Raw genomic sequence first — 20,588 nt, 5'->3', positions numbered from 1 at the left:
TAAAACTGATCTTATGCAACATGGGTAATGGCCGTGCATGGCAGAAAGTCTGTCCTCACTGCGCCAAGGGGCCTGGGGACGCGCATTTGAGCTGTTTGCAGACACAGCCTTTGGAGGTGGGTAGCACAATGGGGAGCTGCAGAGAAGAAGAGTGCAGGAAGGTACCTGCACAGATGAGGTTAACTAAGGAACTGAGGAAATTAAGTTGTTTTCTTTGAAATGACAAAATTCAGTTTTGCTTTGCTGTCGAGAAGCAAACGCAAGCAAGCTCATCCACAAATGCAGTATGGAAGTGGCATGGAATCAATGCAAGTCTGGAGTTCAGAAGATATTTCAGTGATAGTAATTGGCTACATGAACATATTAAGAAGAAACAGAAAAGCAAAACATGTGGTGATGAGGTCATTTCAGTTAATAAATTAATGTGCATAAGCTACTTTATGCACATTTGACCTTCTAGTGTTGATTACTTTAACACATGGGAGGGGTCTGAGGAGAGCATTTGCTATTATTAGTTTAGTCAAGCATAGGAAGCGTTTGAAGCACTTGGTCACAGCAAAAACATCCCTGTTTCTGTAGGAACAAGCAAAATGTTGAGACTAAATACAGAAACGTTCTCTAAAAGGAGACAGGTTTGAGATGTGTGACTGTTTAAGACAAACATTCTTTGTGTTTGGCTTGTGTTGCAATAAAAGATGAGGAGGATAATACCTTGTTCCTAGAAAAAAGAGGCTGCAGAAGAAGTGCTTTTCTTCACATCTTGAAAGTAAATGTGGTGATTAATTGCTTTAGAACTATCAGTTAAGCAGAGAGGGTGTTTGCTTTCTTATATATGCACCCATACACAAAGCCATTCTGCTCGGCCTGTTTTCCTTGCATATGTGATTTAAGTATATGCTCCTCAAAGCTGGTTTTCAGAACTCTGTTTTCTGTCTCAGCTTTTTTTGCCTGCAGAACTACCACACATCCGTGAGAAATATTCATTGTTTTGGGCCTGCTAAATGTAAACAGCTCTCAGTTTTACAGCGACAGAGCTGCAGAGGAGCTGCAGTCACCTCAGGGAAGGAATGTAAACTGGGCTAGGCAGCTATCAGCTCACAAATATCTCTTTTTAAAGAACTTAGATCTGAAGTTGTTTGACTGTGTCCTATCAAGAGAAAATTTGTTTCTGTGCTATGAGTGGCAGGAGCATATTCAGTGTTTAAACGACCCCAGAAAAAATTATTAAGCCATGGATATTTATTCCTCTTACTCTGAATGCTGTATCAGAGTTATTATTTGAAGAGGATTCTCCGTTGCACTGCATTATACAGTATATATCCTGCGAAGTTACGGAAAATCTTCTATTCTTGCAGCTTGTTTTGTCAGTCAACTAGTGGTACACAAAATGGTCTGGATATTGTTTTACTATCATTAAAAAAAAAAATCATGGTCATTATATATGTTCTAGACGGTACAGTAGAAGACACTATTTTTCAGCCTAAAAATTCCATAGCATCTTAATCACCTGTGAAGTACTTTCTTGTCTAAAACCAATTTTTGTGCAAGGAGGTTCCTTTGGAAATGAATTTGAAATGTTTCGAGTTACTTTTTCTGGTTTCAGTCTGACACAATGAAACAGAAGATGGTTCTAAAATTACTGCGCTGTTAGGAATGGGCTTTGTTTTTCTTACAAGGTACGGTCAGTGGATCACATAATTAGAATTACTAAATGCAGTTTCAATGGATTAAATGTAAGTGGCTGGGGGGGTGGTGCTTCTTCTCTACTAAAGCTGGAAGAATTTATAAATAACTAACGTTACGACTGAAATAAACCAATTTGAAGTATTTCCACTAAAAAAGGCTGTCGTCTAGCCTTTGGTCGTGACCTTTTTATCAAAAGGTGTCCTGCAATATATGGCAGCTGTCAATCAGGTTAATCAGAGGAGATGCCGAGAGCCGGAGCGGTGCTGCTGTGGCTGGGAACAAAACCCCGGGAGAGGAGGTGCTGGGGATGGGGACACATTTGCTGGGAGAGGCATCTCATCCCCATCCTGCAGAACGTCCCCACTCGGGACCTGCCACTGAACCCACCGGAGACCGTCTCGTGTAGCCACACACTCGTGGGCGTTGGGGTCGGTGGGAGAGGGTCAGTATTGTCTTGGGCAGCGGCACCGACCTTCAGGGTTCCTGGAGGGTTTTTGGATGCCGCCTGTGTTGCTTTGAGATGAGCTGATAGAAACAGGTGATAGAAGTCGCTCGGTGCTAAGCCTTTACAGGGAAAAAAATAAAACAAGAATCGGAGATCAGGAGTCTGATTCACTCTCCATCTTATAATTAGTATCCATCTTATCCCCCCTTCCCTTCAGTGGTGTTATTCCTTCTTGTTACCACAATAAGTGGAATCTGTGTCAAGGCCAGAAGTTCATCTTTTTGAATAACAAATAAGCGATACTTAAGAAAACAGGAATAATTTTCAATTTATCACATAACAGCTTTGTCTCAGGGAGGTGTTTTAAAAAAAAAAAAGTTTGGGCTCAAATCCTGCTGGATGTTAACACAAATCTGGTTTCCCTAAGGTTGTCTTGACTCCCCCGTGCAGTCTCTCTGACATGCAGTGTCCAGTCTCTGCAATCAGGTGGCAACCGTAACTAGAGCCTCCCTACTGATGCCCAGCAATCGTAAAAGAGTCTTGAAGCTGCTTACAGCTGATGTAAATAATGGGCTCTCTCTAGGTGGTCTTATTTGCCCAGCCAGTTGGATTGGCACAGCTTGGAAAGCTGCACAGACCCATTTTTATGTGCCCGCCCCCGAGGGTGAATCCTTGCAATATAAGGGCCGTATAATTTGGAAATGCCTTATGACAGAACTGTACTCTGGAGTCTGAATTTTCATTTAAAAATATATTCCTACAACTTGAGGAAGTAGAAATAGACCCAAATCACAATTTCAACTTTACTTTGATGCAGTAGATTTTTTTCCTCATTCGGGTGAGAGCCTGAGAGTTTCCTGGTAGCTGTGAGCTGCCTCATTCACACCAGTACAAGGCTTTGAGAAATTCATGCTGAAGCCGTAGGTTCTGGCTCTTTTTCCAGATGCCTTTTTGGCTGATGGATTTGCAGAATTGATCCAGACTTATTAGTTTGTTCCACACCTCCCTGCAGTCCAGGCACAGAAAGGCCTTTTTGCTTTAACCAAGTATACTTTAAACCCAGCTTTTCTGTCTGAACGCTGAAGATTTCCTTTAGTGCAGGATCTCTTCTGTGTGTTCCCTGCTAGATTTAGGCTAAACCCTAAACTGGATTCTTGTAGTTCTCCAAGTTCTCCTGTTCATTTTTTGCAGCTACTGTAAGCCCTCTTTTTTAACTGGTCACTTCTATCCAGAAAGCCATCTACTATTTTACTTTCAGACCTTTTGTTGTGTGTAGCCTGTTCCACATCTGCACAGCTGACGTGAATACTGTGGGAATAAACTTGCCACTGTGCCGTTAAATCTAGGATGAGACTTGCCTTAAGTCACCACCTCTACCTCATCGTCATCATCAGGGCAAGGAAAAGAAGTGTTTCAACACAGGAGAAGACTTTAAAAGCTGCTTGGAGTGTATGTATCATCTTCAGAGAAAAGTGCCGGATGCAGAAATGCATTATCAACCTGTCCCAACTTAATATGCAGTTTTTGATGGACAACAGAGTCAGTCCCCTGCCTCTGTACTCTCCTCATCTGGCCCAGGACGTTGGATGTCCTCCTCTGAGAATGACTGCATGTGTCTCATGAAACCAGGAATCTACGAGTTGTTTCTTGTCCTTCTGTCTTGCTGTATTTGCAACTCCAATCTAGTCAATAGATTCCCTGGAAAATGAGTTACTAGTGAGTGCATTTCTGTTCCTGTTCAAGTATGATAGAGCAGGGGCATTTTGGATATTTTGTCTGTTTTCAATAAAAGCCCAGGAATGCAGTTTAAAGACTTTTGGACCGAGGGGATCCATACAAAGTGAGATACAGAAAGGCGAGCCCATGGCCCACAGCTTCTCTCAAGAGGGATATGAGTCACCAGTCAATCCTGTGACCATTATGCATATCAAACCCCAAAGCTATTAAAATAACATTAAAACTGTTGGAAAGAATCAGCTAGAGAAGTACGTACAAATGAGAGAATACAGGGACACTAGTACACCTTTCTAGTCACGGCATTTGAAAGTTATAACTTGTTTTACCTACTGTAGCTTCAGAACATTTACAGTGCTTAAAATTCAGCTGCATCTGGATATGATGAATCCAAATCACTGGCTGTGGGCTGTGCTTTGGGTATGACAGATTAAATATCTCTTTAATTCCTATACACAGCTTGAGGATTTTTACAGTGAGAACGGTTTTGAAATGTTGTGAAATGAAAAGACTGTCTCACATCCCAGTTCCCCCCCCCCCTTTTCATAAACTGCATAAATAATGTTATGTATTGATGAAAGTATAGCAGGTGAATTTAAAATGTAGAAAGCAAACCTCCTTTCTATTTCTACTCTGAATAAAGGGACAGCCATTCTCAACTTAACAAACTGACTTTGATGTTCCATAAATGTGCATCAGAAATTTGAAGCTAGTAAGTGTGATAATAAGTACAAGTATGATCAAAATGGTGCCCGAAGCATGGAATATGTTTAAGTGCTTCATTCCCAGGGTCCCCTGGTACTAATTTACCAAACTAATGTTTCAAATTGTGAGTAATTAAGACAGAAACATGCAAAAAGCAGCTGACTTAATGACAGTATAGAAGTGTGCTCAAATTCCTTTAGCATTTGATAGGAGATCCTGACCAAGAAACAGGAATTAGACCACATGAACCTACATAGCCCAGCCTTGGGTATGGCTGTCTAACTAGATAAAATACAGATAGTATTTAGTTATTTTTTAAATACAAAAATCTATGTCTACATTACTGTTTTAATAGAAGTCTCTTTAATAACATCTGAGAGGTCATTTTAAAGAATTGAATCACTTTTTATTTTTAGAAATTTCACTAAGTCTGGCTTTTGACTACTGTCTGCAAGCCCACTTACTTTAGACAAAGAAGTTAATGTGTTCTGCATTCTCATTATACATGAGAAACTATGAGAAACTATTACAGAAAACATTATATTCTCTAATGCTCAGCAGAACTTCTAGTCACGTAATATCCAGATAGTGAAGTAGGCATTACAGAGTAATTTTTCAGACTAGTTTCATATGCAGATGCTCTGTTCCAGAATAAACATCAGTTTATTTTAAGTCATTTTTGCATGAAGACAATTAGAATAACAGTTATTTTAGGAATAAGTGACTTTCTCTGCAGTTCGTTTTCATATGTTGGCAGAACCACAGAGCACAGATTCTAGCTAGATAAGGAAGTTTCTATGTTTGAGTTTGAAAAAGCAATTCGGTCTGTACCCCTGAACAAAGTCCGTGGCAGCAGGATACAACTTGTAAGTTCTATAAATACTTGAACCACACTCTGGAACTTATTTTTACAATACTGTTTGCGTACTAAAAGTTGTACTTAATACCTAATCTATGTTATTGCTTTAGGTTAGTCACAGTTCTAGGATCCTTATCTTTTTGGCATATTTAATGCATTTTTCTTTGTTTGTCTGTTTTTAATCGAAGTTATTGCTCAGAGCACTAGTGACCCAGTTCCTTCCCCCGCTTGTTTACAGATGAGGTGAGTCTGTACAGAACAGATAAACTATGACTACTAAGAGATTATTTAATGCTATTTAATAATCTACGTCAGCTGGCATGCTCATGCTCGTGATGGTTTTATTATAGGTGTCTGAAAAGTCCTGTCTTCAAGTGGAATCATCTTAAATCTTTACTGCTTGTTATAGCCTATGCTATTTACTAATTCACATTGATTATTGTGGGTGCAAAAGTCAATCTTTCCATTAACACAAAAAAATCCAAAGGTTTTGTGTCCTGTTTTTGTTAGGGAGGAAAACCTTCTTCTTCTGCTCTGTAATTATGAAGCCGTTTGCACAGAGAAAGCAGCAGTTAAAGATACCTATACTACAATAGATGATACTGATCACTGCATTGAATCATTCTCTAGGCCGTATTTCGACATTTAGAAGGAATCTGGATCAACGATTGCCACAAATATTTAAATAAGGCCAGCATTTCTTTAATATCATAGGTTACAAATAATAGTAGAACTAGGGAACTTACCTGTTAGCCCTTGTTGAAGAATGCTTCGTTTGTGTTAAGTAAATTTCTCTTTATGTGTTAAAAAGCTTCTGGCAAAACTTGAATTGCTTCAATTAAATGTTCTTTCATATGATGCCAGACTTCATCTTAGAATAGCTCTTCTGACCAATAAATGAAGACAGATCCCATAGTCTTGTGGAGATCTTGCTTTCTATACATAAACCTCTGTTTTTTCTTGAGACTGTAGGCAGCATGCACTCTACCAACAGAGGTACTGGTGAAAAGCATAACCATTTACCATCACCAGCCTTCTGCTAGAGGTTACATTTTTAGTGTACCTGCTTTTTGAGCTGCTTACACAGCCACTAATTCTGTAAACATGACTCAGATTACCATTAACAGTTTAACTAGGAGGTCTTTGCTTAACCTAGTGCATTTTAACTGAAGAAGAAAAGGAAAAGCCCTTCAAGATGATGTCCAGACCAGTATAAGGGGACTAATCTCTAGGCAGAGGATTGCTACTGAAGCATAGCGAAGCCAGAAGACACTATGTGTCTCTAATTACATCTTGGTTATTTCTTTTTTAAGAAGATGACAAATAAATAGTCATCCTTCACAGTTGGCTAGCCATATAGAGAAGCATGGGAGACCTCTGCTACCATAATTAAAATATTAACCAAGGGGGCACCCTGATTGCATCCTGACTCCAATTTATGGTGTCCGCCCTACCCTGTGTTGTGATTGCTACAGGGGGGAAATCTAACGTAGGCATGAAGGCGGAAAGAGAGCTGCATATTACTCCAGCCAGCATCTAGACTCTGGGGAGTGGTTTTATCTTTCTCACCTTCAGGTTATTTCTAGAATAAAATAGAAAAAATAGACTAGTTCTAGTTGGAAGGGACCTACAATGATCATCTAGTCCAACTGCCTGATCACTTCAGGGCTGACCTATAGTTAAAGCATATTTTTAAGGGCATTTTCCAAATGCCTCTTAAACGCTGACAGGCTTGGGGCATCGATCATGGGACATGGGGCATTGACCATTTCTAACTATTTACATAAAGCATCAGGAGTTAACAGATGGGTTTCCCTTGCAATAATTACCCAACATCACATATCACTGACCCTGGATAGAGTCCTACATTCAGTTTAGAGGCAATAAATGGTCATGCTGTCAAATTTGTGTGCATTCATTGCAGGAAACTTGCACCTGAACTTTAAGAAAAACTATATCCAGAAATGGAGGAAGTGAAAAGTCACATTATTAACAGTTTTTCCCAATATACACCCTAAGCATATATAGAAGCTTCTAAGCACTTGAGAAGCTTCTAGAGCCAATTAATCTGTCATGGCAGATCTGCTCGGGGTCTAATCTGAGCTTCTAGATAGAAAACAATACAAGGCAGATCCTACTGTAGAAAGTCAACATCTGTCAGAAGAGCTTGTTTTGGACCTGCCAAATCAGCATATTCAGACTGCCCTGAGCTGTGTCTGGGTACTCGAAACTGCAAAAGACTGTAGATACATTTTTGATTGTTTTAAAAAAAGGCTTTTTCAGCTTCTATTTGCATCATTACAGCAAAAGTGTTGTGTTATTGAGGATCTTGCAGTGCGACTCAGGAGGTCTGGCTCGTGTTCTGTAATGAGTGACAAAGCAACGTGTATCTTTGTCCCAGATCTAAATGGAGGTGATAATAGGAACTGTCTTTATAGGGTACTATGCCAGATACATTGTTCTGAATCTGTGTATAAAACTAAATGGGTTAGGACCTGCTAAGAGCCTGTTAGTCCTTATTTTTCCTTATCTACAAAAAAAAAGAAATCAAGTATAACTTCTCACTCAACACATTCTTTGTAAGGGACAGCATGATTGGAGCAGGGGAGAAACTGTGTTAGAGGAGATCGTGCAGTTGGGTACTTGTGTCAGGCTTGTTTTGCGGAGGGTGCGAGCTACCCCAGCCTTTCCCTGACAGCTAACTTCTGCTGCGCGGCCAGCTGCGAGCTGCTGTGCTCGGCATCACGGTGCCTCACCCCCTCCTACCCTGTATCCTGCACCCTCAGATGGCCTGCCGCCTTGCTCGGAGAAGCAAAAAAAGTCCCTGAGCCTAAAAATGGGAACTGAAGAGGGCAGGGGCTGAACCCAGAATGAAACCAACTGCCACCCTGCTCAGCTGGGGGAAGGGAATGAGTAACATATGGTTGCTGATGTCTAATCACTGCTTAAAATGGTTGCCAGTTCTGCTGCTGCTTAATAAAGTGTAAACGTCTTTACACAAAAGCACCATGGGTCACTGTTGTAAATATACCATCAGTATTTCAAGTGATTTTATTTTAGTTAGCTGTTTGGCTTTTCTTAAAGTGCTAGTTTACAGTGATATATAATCAACATACTTCAGGCAAATAATCCATAAACACAAAAATATCTCTAAAATACACAATGCATGCAAATTGTACAGTAAGACTTCATTATTTTTTAATATATATGTTCACTGACTTTTAACTGAAGCCAGAAAGCAAGCTAAACCCACATGTATTGTTTTTTCTGGTGTCAGTTATAAAGCACCCCTCTCTGAATTGTGGTAATCTCTGAAACAATTTAGTGACCAGTGAAGTCATTTAGCATTTGTGTAAATTCACAAAGGAACTTTAACTGCTTATTTTAGCATCATTAATACAGAATAAATATGAAACGGAAAGTTAGTTATTGAACTTTTCTTCTGACCCAGTTAAACACAGTGTTTTGAATCTTCTAAATTATATAGCCTTTTCCTCTGTGCTCTGAAACAAGCTGTGTGTTGTATTGTTACTTTTTCCAGGAAGAGCGACTTAGATTTTTTGCTAGTGTCCATAAATCTCTGCAATTTTTTGTACATCCTTTGTTGGTATTTTTGTCCTGGCATTTAATATCAGAACACAAAACACAAGAAGAACACTTGGCTTACATCAGTGCTGTCCTGACCTAGCGAGCAGTAACAAAAAGTATGATTCATATGCACTATTAAGCAGCGTCCCTGTTTTCAAGGGGGAACCCCTTTTTTTACCCATATAAAGTAAATTCAAAGCAGAAGAGAGCAGTTTGGTGAGGACATGGGAGTTTAAATGTGCTTATTTTCCTATGTTATTGTTCATTGCAATTAAGTCCAACAAAAGGAACAGCACTGTAAATTATGCCTTTGATACTATTCCTCTTTTGAGATTTGGCTGGTATAATGACAGATAGCATGTAGTTGGGCTCTTTGTTTTGTTTTCTTTTTTAATAGAAATGCATGTAAACACGCTCTATAAGGAAGACAGTCTTTTCCTACGTGGAACACAGAAATAAATTTTGAATTACTGAAAGACAATAATAAAATCGATAAAAGAGAAGAAATTTATTTAATGGGAAAATAAATGAAATGAGCACTGTTAGGATCCATTTCTGTAAGACACATAGCAAGACATTTCTGTCTAGAAGAAGACAATGTCTAAAGCTTTGTGAGTTTGTACTGTGAAACAGGAATTTACAGAAATTACAAAAATGTGACATGAGTATACTGACGTGTTCTTCGCTGGCACACTCCAAAGCGTTCTAGAGGAGTCGTCCACTCGGTCTGCAGGTTTCTCCTGGTGGGGAAGGATCTTTCTCTCAGCTACAGGAGGCAGGGTAGCTTCCTGCTCGGATGAGAAAGTGAAACTGTTTTGAGCAGATGTGGCAGGCCCTAGCTCTGCGCACTCTTCCGCAGCTAAATGTTTGTTGTTCTGCTGCTTGATGCTTTTATATCTGCTTGGGTTAGCCTTCTCCACAGCTTTTTCGCTAGAGCAGAGCAAGGTGTTCTCTTTCTTTTTTCTTCACCCAGCACAACATGCTGCCTTTTCAGCAGTTCTTGCAATAGGGAAAGATTGTTACTCAGATTTATTCTCCCCCTGTGAAAAAATTTTTGCAATGCTTAAAATTATGAATCAAGTTTTGATTATACTTTACTGCTTTATTATTTTACCTTTACCCTTTATTTTACATATGACTTAGGGGTTTTAACTTAACATTTACAATATCAGAGCTGAAAGTTCCTGTTTTCTAGTATTTTTGAAGGTGTTGTGTAGCTAATATCGCATCAGATGATACACTTAGGTCTTTGTAAAATAAATTTTTCAGTATTTACTGCATTGTTAGGCTGAAAAATGGGGACAGAATCTTAAGACAGACTGGTTCAAGTTGAAGGGAACATGGTAAATCAATTACATATGGATTTCAACAGAAAAACATTCTTCTCCTCACTGGGTGTTGCATATTCTCTGAACAGGAATAGATTATGTGATATGGTTTGCCACAAAATGTAAGGAAAAAAATTTTATTTAAGTAAAAACAAAAAGAATAGTCTTTCATCAAAGTATTCCAAATTCATGAGTTTCTCTGCACTTCTGTGGAATGGTTCTGAAAGGATGCCAGAATGTTAACCATTTTAATACAGTACTTTCCAAACAAGTTCAAAACAGTTGGTGCAAGACAAGATGCAGCCTTAAATGCAGAAGTAATTGGAAGTGCTGACGTTTTGGATGTCTGTTTGGAATCATTGGCCTTTATCACTCTTGAAATGTTAAACACAGAGAAACGAAGCTACCTGTTCAGTAGAGTTCATGAAAGTGTGCACTGCCCAGTTTATAGTGGGTACCACTGCAAATGTGTGTAGTTCCTTGTTTATTTGGTCTGGGCTGGGATGGAGGTAACCTTCCCCATAGCAGCCCTCATAGTGCTGTGCTTCATATTTTTATCTAGAACTGTGTTCATAACACACCAATATTTCGGCTACTGCTGAGCAGTGCTCGCACAGCATCAGGGCTGTCTCTCCAACCTCCTCCATGTCACCATCCAAAGGCCAGTAGGCTGGGGGTGGGCAAGAGGTTGGGAACTCTGACCCCAACTGACCAAAGGGATATTCCATACCGTATGATGTCGTGCCCAGCAAAAAAAGCTAAGAGGAAGGAGGATATTTAGGTTTCTTCAAAGGCAGTCACAACTTCACCCGTAGGTAAATTTTCCCATGCATAATCTTGGATTTGATCATACAGTGATCAAATAGTATATTATGCTATAAATAATACGTGAGTTTTGTACATATGCTAATTGTCCAAAAACTGACTCAGTCTGCTCTGATCTGATGTATACAGCTAAGGTCATTACTCTTATCACAGAATCACAGAATGGTTGGGCTTGGAAGGGACCTTTGCAGGTCATCTTGTCCAAACCCCCTGCTCAAGCAGTGCTACCCAGAGCTGGTTGCCCAGGACTGTGTCTAGATGATTTTTTTAATATCTCCAAGAATGGAGACTCCACGACCTCTCTGGGCAACCTGTGCCAGTGCACGGTCAGCCTCACAGTGGAAAAGTGTTTCCTGATGTTCAGAGGGAACCTCCTTTGTTCAGTTTGTGCCTCTTTCCTCTGGCTCTGTCACTGGGCACCACTGAAACCACCACCTGGCTCCATCCTCTTTGCACCCTCCCTTCAGGTATTTATATACATTAATAAGATCCCCCCTGATCCCTCTCTTCTCCAGGCTGAACAGTCCCAGCTCTCTCAGCCTTTCCTCATAAGAGAGATTCTCCATCCCTTAATCATCTTCATGGCCTTTTGCTGGACTCTCTCCAGTATGTCCATGTCTCTCTTTTATGGGGCAGCCCAGAACTGGACACAGGACTCCAGGTGTGGCCTCACCAGTGCTGAGCAGCGGGGAATAATCATCTCCCTCAACCTATCAGCAACACTCCTCCTAATGCAGCCCAGGATGCCGTTACCCAAGGGCACATTGCTGGTTCACGTTCAACTTGGTGTCCAGCAGGACCCCCAGGGCCTTTTCTGCCAAGCTGCTGTCCAGCTGGGTAGCCACCAGCATGTACTGGTACATGGGGTTGTTCCTTCTCAGGTGCCAGACTTTGCACTTCCCTTTGTTGAACTTCATGAGCTTCCTGTCAGCCAGTTTCTCCAGCCTGTCTAGTTCCTTCTGGATGGCAGCATGACCCTTTGGTCTATCAGCCACTCCTCCCAGTTCAGTGTCATCTTCAAATGTGCCGTCTGCAAATGTGCTGAGGGTACACTCCGCCTCATCATCCAGGTCCTTAATGAAGATATTAAGCAGGACTGGACCCAGTATTGACCCCTGTGGTACACCAATGTTTACTGGCCTCCAACTGGACTTTGCACCACTTATCACCACCCTCTCGACCTGGCCATGCAGCCAGTTTTCAACCCACCTCACTGTCTGCTTATCCCATAAATCAACAGCTCATCTATGAGAATCTTATAAGAAACAGTGTCAAAGGCCTTACTGAAGTCCAGGTATACAATATCCACTGCTCTCCCCTCATCTAAAGCCAGCCACTTCATCATAGAAGTTTATCAAGTCGGTCAAGCATGACTTCCCCTCAGTGAAGCCATGCTGACTACTCTTCATGATTTTCTTATCCTTAATGTGCCTGCAAATGGTTTCCACAATTAGCTGCACTTTCCCATGGATGGAGGTGAGGCTGACCAACCTATAGTTGCTTGAGTCCTCCATCTTGCCCTCCTTGAAGATGCAGGTTACGTTTGCTTTCCTCCAGTATTTGGGCACTTCTTTTAGTTGCCACGATTGGTCAAAGATTACCAAGAGTGGTCTCACAATGACATCTGCCAGCTCCCTCAGCACTCATGGGTGCATCCCATCAGGCACCATGGTCCAGTTTGCTTAAGTATTCTCAGACCTGATCCTCTTCAACCAAGGGTACATCTTCCTTGCTCCAACCTTACCCCCTGGTCTCTGGGACCTGGGATTCCTGAAGGCTGGTCTTGCTAGAAAAGACTGAGGCAAAGAAGACATTCAGTACTTCCACCTTTTGGTTCAAAGTAGAGATAAGATTCGTTTCCATGTGTCATGTGCTGTATCCTTATTTTAAATTTAATCATATGGTAGCATTTCAGCACTTACCATGGCAAGTTGTATTTACTGCTACTCTGTATTCCACTTACTTATTCTTCATACATACTTCTTATTTAGGTTTCAGCCAACCTGATTATTATGGAATTGCTTCAGTCTTCTGGTCTTTCCTTTTTCTCTTTTATACAAAATTTGAAAGGCAACTCTCACCTAGACTCATTGTTTTCTCTGTAAATTTCTGTAACAAGGCCAAGTTTAGCTCTGCTAATTCTGAACTTAGATTTTAATAAATTCTTTTATCATTAGAAAGTTGATTGGTTTCCTCACATCATCTGTAGTTGGCATCAATGAATACGCCATGTACATTTGGTTGGTCACAATAGTTGGCATTAATGAATATGCCATGTACATTTGATTTGGTTGACAATAGTGTAACCTTCTTGTGTGGAATTTTTGTCAAATTTGTTTTGTTATATAAATGAAGAGAGAATAATGTAAAATTTCTGGTAAAAATTTGCAGTGAGGCAGGAAAAGCAAATATATTAAGTGTGACTCCAAACAAAATTAAAATCTTCACATTTGCAGAGAAGATAGTGATGTTAAAGATCACCATTGGGATAAAGGCAAGATTGTGAATAGAGTTAGTAGCATGGAGTGAAGGTTATGGCTACTGAGGCAGAAAGAGAACCCAAAGGATAGGTGCATTCGTAGGTTGGAACAAAAAAGTCCCCATTCCTGACTTTGAAAATGCTGGCATGATACCTTGCAGGTCTCGCAGCAAGTGCTTTTAACAAATCCTTCACTTCAGAGTGCTACTATGTGACTGGAAAATAATATATTAAAAGTAATATATAGTAAAAAAATAATCTTGGCAATTGAAGGCCCATTAATTCAGTCTCAGAAGCATGTAAGAGATTAGAAAAAAAATCTATCAAAAGACATAGCAATAAATAAAGTGGAGAATAAGACTCCTGTGTGTTTATACTTAGATTGTGCCAGACTAGTCTGATATAGTTTTCTTTGATGAGATAAATGCAGTAAAATACACGATATGTCACGTAATTAGTAAAATAATAACAGAGGAGGATTAGTCCAAGAACGCGGATGTGGGAAGAGACAGACTAATGGGAAAAGACAGCTATGAGAGAGTGGCGAATGAAGAGAGGTATTTCACTGATACTAAAGGACTGTTTTGTGGAACAGAAAATAACATGCCTGGGCAAAATGCACTGATGGCAGAAAGTAGAGAAGCAGTGACACTACAAAGTGGTAGTGGGGCAGTGTATAGAAAGATGTGAATAGCTTTGAAGACTGAAGTGTGAAATACAGGGATATTTCCTAGAACAAGGTGAAAAGTCATAACTTGTAGGCTAACAGCAAAACTTTAGCTCTGTGGCAAGAGGGAGTCAGTTGGAAATGAGAAGAAAAACTGTGTGTACCAGATGATCACTGAGATACTACCATATATCAGAAGAAGTATTTGCACGGTCTGTAGGGAGATAAGAAAACTGTTGGATGAGAATCTTGTGAGACCTCTGCAGCTCTTCTCCATCCAACCCTGAGTACGTGTTTTCACGAAGGACAGATCAAAGTGGCACCAGTATAAAGAAGGACGATGAAATTGGTGTGCAAGCTGAAGGGACTTTTGCACAAGGACAGGTTTTCACACATGTAAGTATATATTTCACAGGGCAGTACATAGGATTACTTGGAGAAACAAGATAAACTGATCCAGGCAGATGCTGTATTCACTGAGCTAAAATGCTTTTGCTGTTCAGCCCAGCTTAGGCATCTCTACAGAGTACTGCGCTGTGCAGTGGTCAGCTTATTTAACCTTGAAAAATGAAGCCTGAGGGAGAATACTGCTGCTTTCCGTGAATTCATGATAGTGCAAACCCCAAGGAGGAGGAAATCCTGTTTAACCTGAGAGGCTTCTAACAGAAGAAAAAATAGGTAGAAATTGACCATGAATAAGTGCAGGCTGGAAACGAGGAGGTGGCTCTTAACTAGCAGAGGAGTGATGTTCTGAGACAGCCTGCTGCTTGGAAACAGCAGTACAAAAATACTCTTCTTCATACAGGAACATACAGTCTTGTAAATAATCTGGGTTTATTCATTTATAGTTTGGTGTTGATGACTTAGGTTGAATACCCAGGTGGTAATTTTCTTCAAGTAATTGCTAGGTAATTGTCTTAGAGTTACAAAAGAATTGCAGTATCCTTTAATTAATTAACCGAGTAAATGACTGTCAGATGGGAGCTCTGTCAAAGATCTTTTTGCTCTTTAACAGAAGTGCATCAATTTATCATCTTTTATTTTTTTAACTTTTATTTTTTTAATTTTGTCAAGAGGAACCTATCACTGTAATTTTGAATGCAGCACAGAACTACCGCACACAAATTAGCAAAAGTAGCAGCCTGCTACTTGAGTGACTAGTCACTTGTTATCCCTTAGTTAAATCATATTGGGTCAAGACTGATCAGCTTGACAAGTACCAGGAAGAAGCATTATGTTATAATCTCAGCGTAGAACCAAATGGCGGGTTACAAAGATGGTTTGAAAAGGGGTATTTAAAATCATACAATCTCTGTAAAAAGAGCTCTGAACAGTTGGTATCAAAGGAACACATTCAATGTATATTTTTTAATGCTCCAAGAGGAGCATATTATTCCAATATATGGTACATATTTTGGTTATTAAAGTAATAGGTTCATTATTAAAGATTGCCCACTACAACTAGAATCTGAGCAAAGTACAGAAGACATGATGCAGTTAGGTCTAAGGAACAATTTATTTGGAAGGTGCTTTTTTGTACGTTTCCCTATCCACTTCAGATATTATGGGGGAAAGGTCTATTCGGTGGCCTGTGCTCCATGTGTTTCTACTGAATTGCAGTGCACTGTGTTTTAAGTTGTAAGTGCCAAAGTAGCCAGCATTTGTCAGCGTAGCTAAACTATGGTCTCTTCTCCCAACTTTTCAAAACATGGTCTGCCATTTGTTTTTTGTGTTATAATCCATTCTCATTTGTATCTTCTGCCCAAGATGCAAGATAACAATTGTATGAAAATAATGTATAAATGTTTCTTTGCCTCTTTTACCTTTTTAACCTTTTTTTTCCTAAAATACTGTAATGCCACTAATTACAATGAATTCTTAGCTGAGTGATTATTTCACCCATATTGCTGTTTTACTTCTTCAACAAAAGTCAGTATCCATGAAAGGTATGCATTTTTAGCAAATATTTGAACTCTTCACATTGTTTTGGTTGGAAAACTGTTGACATAGTGAGATACTTCTCTTTTTGAATATATAAAAAATTATTTTTCTTGAAACACAGGAAAAGGCTAGAAATGATAGTTTCTTTGATTACAGATGCAAAATGCTTTCAAGCCAATATTCAGTCCAGAAGGTGCTAAAAACATGTTTCCAGGACTCGATCAGTCTGCTTTTGTGTTTTCATCCCGTCTTTGTCTGTACCTCTAGCCTAACAGTCTGTCCTTGACATATACACAAGCCTTCAGAGAACAAAAGGTGGTAAAGCCTCTCCACCCAGATGTGTGTTGTATTTTGCTTGCTGTAATTTGAAGCATTTGCTCAAGTTTTAGGAAAAGTACTGCTGGTAGTATTTGAGCTCTCTGGTGCTACAGAGTTGTTTACACAAACATTTCTTGTGTTTATCCCCAATGGAAGGCAGCTATTGCACGCATATTTCAATTGTGTTTAACCCACTCCAGACAATGGCATTTGTTTTAGCATCGTCAGAATTTGGCAAATAGCAGTCTATATTAAGCTATGTGTTAAGCTCTTAATAACTGAATGGCTCTGTGGCCATGGTTAGATTCCAGTTTGCAGCAGAAGACTGATGAACCCCACATAAAATACTGAAAGGGCATTTTTTTCCTTTAGATAATGACATGCATCTCATAATTGCTTTTAGTCCTGTTGTTGTCCAGTTGCTCATTCTTATTCTTCCGTTTCATGGTGAGATAACATTGTCTATCTGTCAATATACAGATCCTGCCTTTATAAGGATATTTTTATAGTAAAGAGACTGTGTAAGAGTTATCCAATACCATACATGTATTTTTGTTGTAAATACAATGTCCAGGTGTATGCCAAATGACTTGGTATACTTTAACTTCCTTCCCCACCCCATCTCCTGATTTTATATACATAAAATCAGTCTGCACAGTCCACGAATTGCTATTACTAACAAGTCAATGGGCTGTTGGTCACAATAGTAATATTCCTTGTAAAGGAAAGGAAAAATCATCAGTTACTGCAGGTGTTCAGTAGGTAAATTGAGCCTTTCTTTATGTGAACACTTTAATTCTTTAATGAAGTCTGCCTGTAGAACTATTTCCTCTGTAAAGAAATTCACAGAAGACAGAGCTAAAAGTTTCTGAGTCGTGTTTTAATTTTAAATGCTATATTGAAATTGTTTAGCAGCATTCATTTCAGTGAGTTGGAATACCTTTGTTCTTTAGACAATGCATTGGCTACTTACCCGGCCAACATATAGTCCTTTGGCATTTGGCATGTCTGTGGAAAAAAACTTATATCTATCTGCCTTGTGAGTGTGAAATCCTGGTCTGCCTTTAGGCAACAGAAGAAATGCTTACTCCCTTTTGTCCAGCATTGCTATGTGGGGTATAATATTGCTACATGTCTGACAGTCTGAAGACAGTAAATGCCTCTTGAGTTTGTTTACTTGATAAAATTTCTGGCCTTACTGAAATCAGAAGACAATGTAATTTTTTATTTTATGGAGGAAAATCTCCACCCTCAGTTACAAAACTGGTGTCTAATGTTGCATGGCAATTAGTCTGGGGAACAATATTAAACAATAAATATTAAGTGTCTCTATAGTCTTTTCAGATATGGATGTAATGGATCCTAGATTGTCTGCAAAAAGTTTAAAGCTAGTTTTGTGGTTGAAGGGTCACTTCTTTTGCGTGATTATTAAATGTCCAAGGTATCTCTCCTGAGTCTCTGGAATGGTAACTGAGTGTATATTTTACTTCCAAACGGAAGATATTTTTTTTTCTCATTATTATTATTAAATTAATTTTGTTTAATTCCAAAATGCATGTATTCGTTTTTTCCCTGCAGATTTCATTTCTGGCCTCTGCTTACATGAGCCAACATCTCTCAGAGGAAAGCTGCTCTGCCCTTGCATCTGTTACCCATTACCTTTACCTCTGCCAGTTCAGCTGGATGCTTATTCAGGTTGGTCTCTTAGTCTTTTTCACCCTTTCCCCAAAAACTCTGTAAAAGTAACTGATACTTAGACTGTTTCTGTTATATCCTAGTATGTGTATCTCTGCAATTCACTGCTACTAGAGAGGCAAAACATTAGATGGTCTTTATTAAACCTAGAGTGTCGCAGCCCCAAGGGTAAATATTCAAACCCTATAAAGACTTTTTCCACTAATATCCGTTACAACTGTGTAAGAATTTCCACATCTCACTTCATCCTGTAGAAGTAACTGTCTCAAAACACTGAAGAACTGTTTTTCTCAGAGTTAATAGCTTTTCTAAGCATCTCTTATTTGGGCTTTTGAAACAGCCTCTTACAAGTGAAATCTAAGTGTGAACTACACTGTCATTTTTTGAGTCAGTAGCATTGTAGTCATTAGACTTGTATAATATGACAAACATACCTTCATAAGTTTGCATTAAAGTAAGGAGTATATACATTCATAAATACTGGCAGAATTTTCATAGAATCATAGAATCATTTAGGTTGGAGAAGACCCTTAAGATCATCATGTCCAATCGTTAACCTAACACTGCCAAGTCCACCACTAAACCGTGTCCCTAAGCACCACGTCTACATGTCTTTTAAATACCTCCAGGGACGGTGACTCCACCACTTCCCTGGGCAGCCTGTTCCAGTGCTTGACAACCCTTGTGGTGAAGAAATTTTTCCTAATATCCACCCTAAACCTCCCCTGGCGCAACTTGAGGACGTTTCCTCTCGTCCTATCGCTTGCTACTTGGGAGAAGAGACTGACCCCCACCTCACTACAACCTCCTTTCAGGTAGCTGTAGCGAGCGATGAGCCTCCTTTTCTCCAGGCTCAACACCCCCAGTTCCCTCAGCCGCTCCTCATAAGACTTGTGCTCTAGACCCTTCACCAGCTTCGTTGCTCTTTTAACACATTATAGAACAGTAAATGGTGTAAAAAACAATTGAACTAATGTGGGAAACCGTGAACAATCAAGTTTGTTATGGAAAATTACCAGTTGTAAACTAGTCAAAATAACAAGCTATGAGGTTATTTGGAAAATACATTATCATGCCCTCATCTAGAAATGTGTACTTAGCACTAATGTGTGAACTACGCCATTTATTTGTCTGTTACTTCAATAGGATTTGTCCATAGCACATTTATTATAGCATACAGCTTTATATATGCAGCTCCATGCATTACCATACAAATCCTCCAATATGCAGGTTGTCAGACCAAACCAAGGTTTGTAAATTAGGCTATATCTAAATACAGCTTTCTCTCCCAATGACGTTCATGTGGTATCTGGCGTTCTCCTGGGATTATGACAGGCTCACTTTCATTGAGGACACTAGCAGCCTCTCTAACAGCTGCAACAGCTCTGCTTGTTGGTCTTAGCAAGCTACAAGTAGATGGCCTGTCATGTATACTGCTGCTGCAACTGCTCGTAAAAATGGAGCAGAGAGAGTTGAACTGCTCTGTCTCTAGTGATTCTAATTATTTTTTCTAATAATTCTTTTTATTGTTGTTTTTCCTGAATGTATACAGTTAGCAAGATTAAATATTCTCTCCAGTGGATGTTACTTTCTACTGTCTCAATACAGAAATTTTTCTGCTGTACTTCTCCTTCACCTAGCTTGGCTTATGACTTTCCCTTAAGTTAACTAACCTAAATTATTTTGTGAGCTGTAAATTATAGTATTCTTCAGAGCTGCTCATTCACTTCATTCCTAATTCGCTTCAGATCTCTTGAACATTTACAATTTTGGACTGACAAAGTAATGCTTTTAAGCTGCTGTTTTACTGGGTTATCTCGTGTTTTGACTGCTCCGTGTTTGACAGTGTTTCATCTTCCCATCCTGCGTGTGTTACATCACATTAAGTTGCAAAAGGATTCCTGTTTTGAATGCTTGCTCTTCCAAGGATTAATCACTTATAATGACAAAAAATTGTATGACCGTTAACAGTTGGTCATTTTTATGGCTGTAGTTGAAATCCATTGTTATTTTTGTTGGAGCAGATTTTGGCCAGGTCCTAAGAAGTTGCATGTCCCCTTACATTTAGTGGAGCCTCAGGCTTGTGTTAATCATGAAGACTCTTCATGCCAATCTGAGGGGACGAAGGTGCTTAAGAATCCTTTATATATAGAAAGAATCCTTTATAGCCTGCTGAGTGATGAGCTGACAAGAGCTGCCAGGAGTAAAACTCAGAGTGAAGGGGATTGCCCCTTTTTGTAGGTGCAGATCTTCATCTGTGAGTAATTCCTGAAGTTTGAAAGACTCAAAAGGAAAGAAATCATCTGAAACATAGATCA

The 20,588-nt window shown here is 39.5% G+C and overlaps 1 protein-coding gene across 1 annotated transcript in view; it reads left to right on the top strand.

Annotated features, from left to right (window-relative positions):
- ADGRV1 (adhesion G protein-coupled receptor V1) overlaps positions 1–20,588 on the top strand; it is a 284,217-nt gene that overhangs the window by 174,528 nt on the left and 89,101 nt on the right. The window contains exon 85 of the mRNA XM_050912471.1: positions 18,154–18,270. Coding sequence (XP_050768428.1) covers positions 18,154–18,270 — 117 coding nt within the window. The remainder of the gene's footprint in view (positions 1–18,153; positions 18,271–20,588) is intronic.

Source organism: Gymnogyps californianus, chromosome Z, assembly GCF_018139145.2.
Source record: "Gymnogyps californianus isolate 813 chromosome Z, ASM1813914v2, whole genome shotgun sequence".
NCBI lineage: Eukaryota > Metazoa > Chordata > Aves > Accipitriformes > Cathartidae > Gymnogyps > Gymnogyps californianus.
This window is presented reverse-complemented; position numbering and strand designations above follow the sequence as displayed.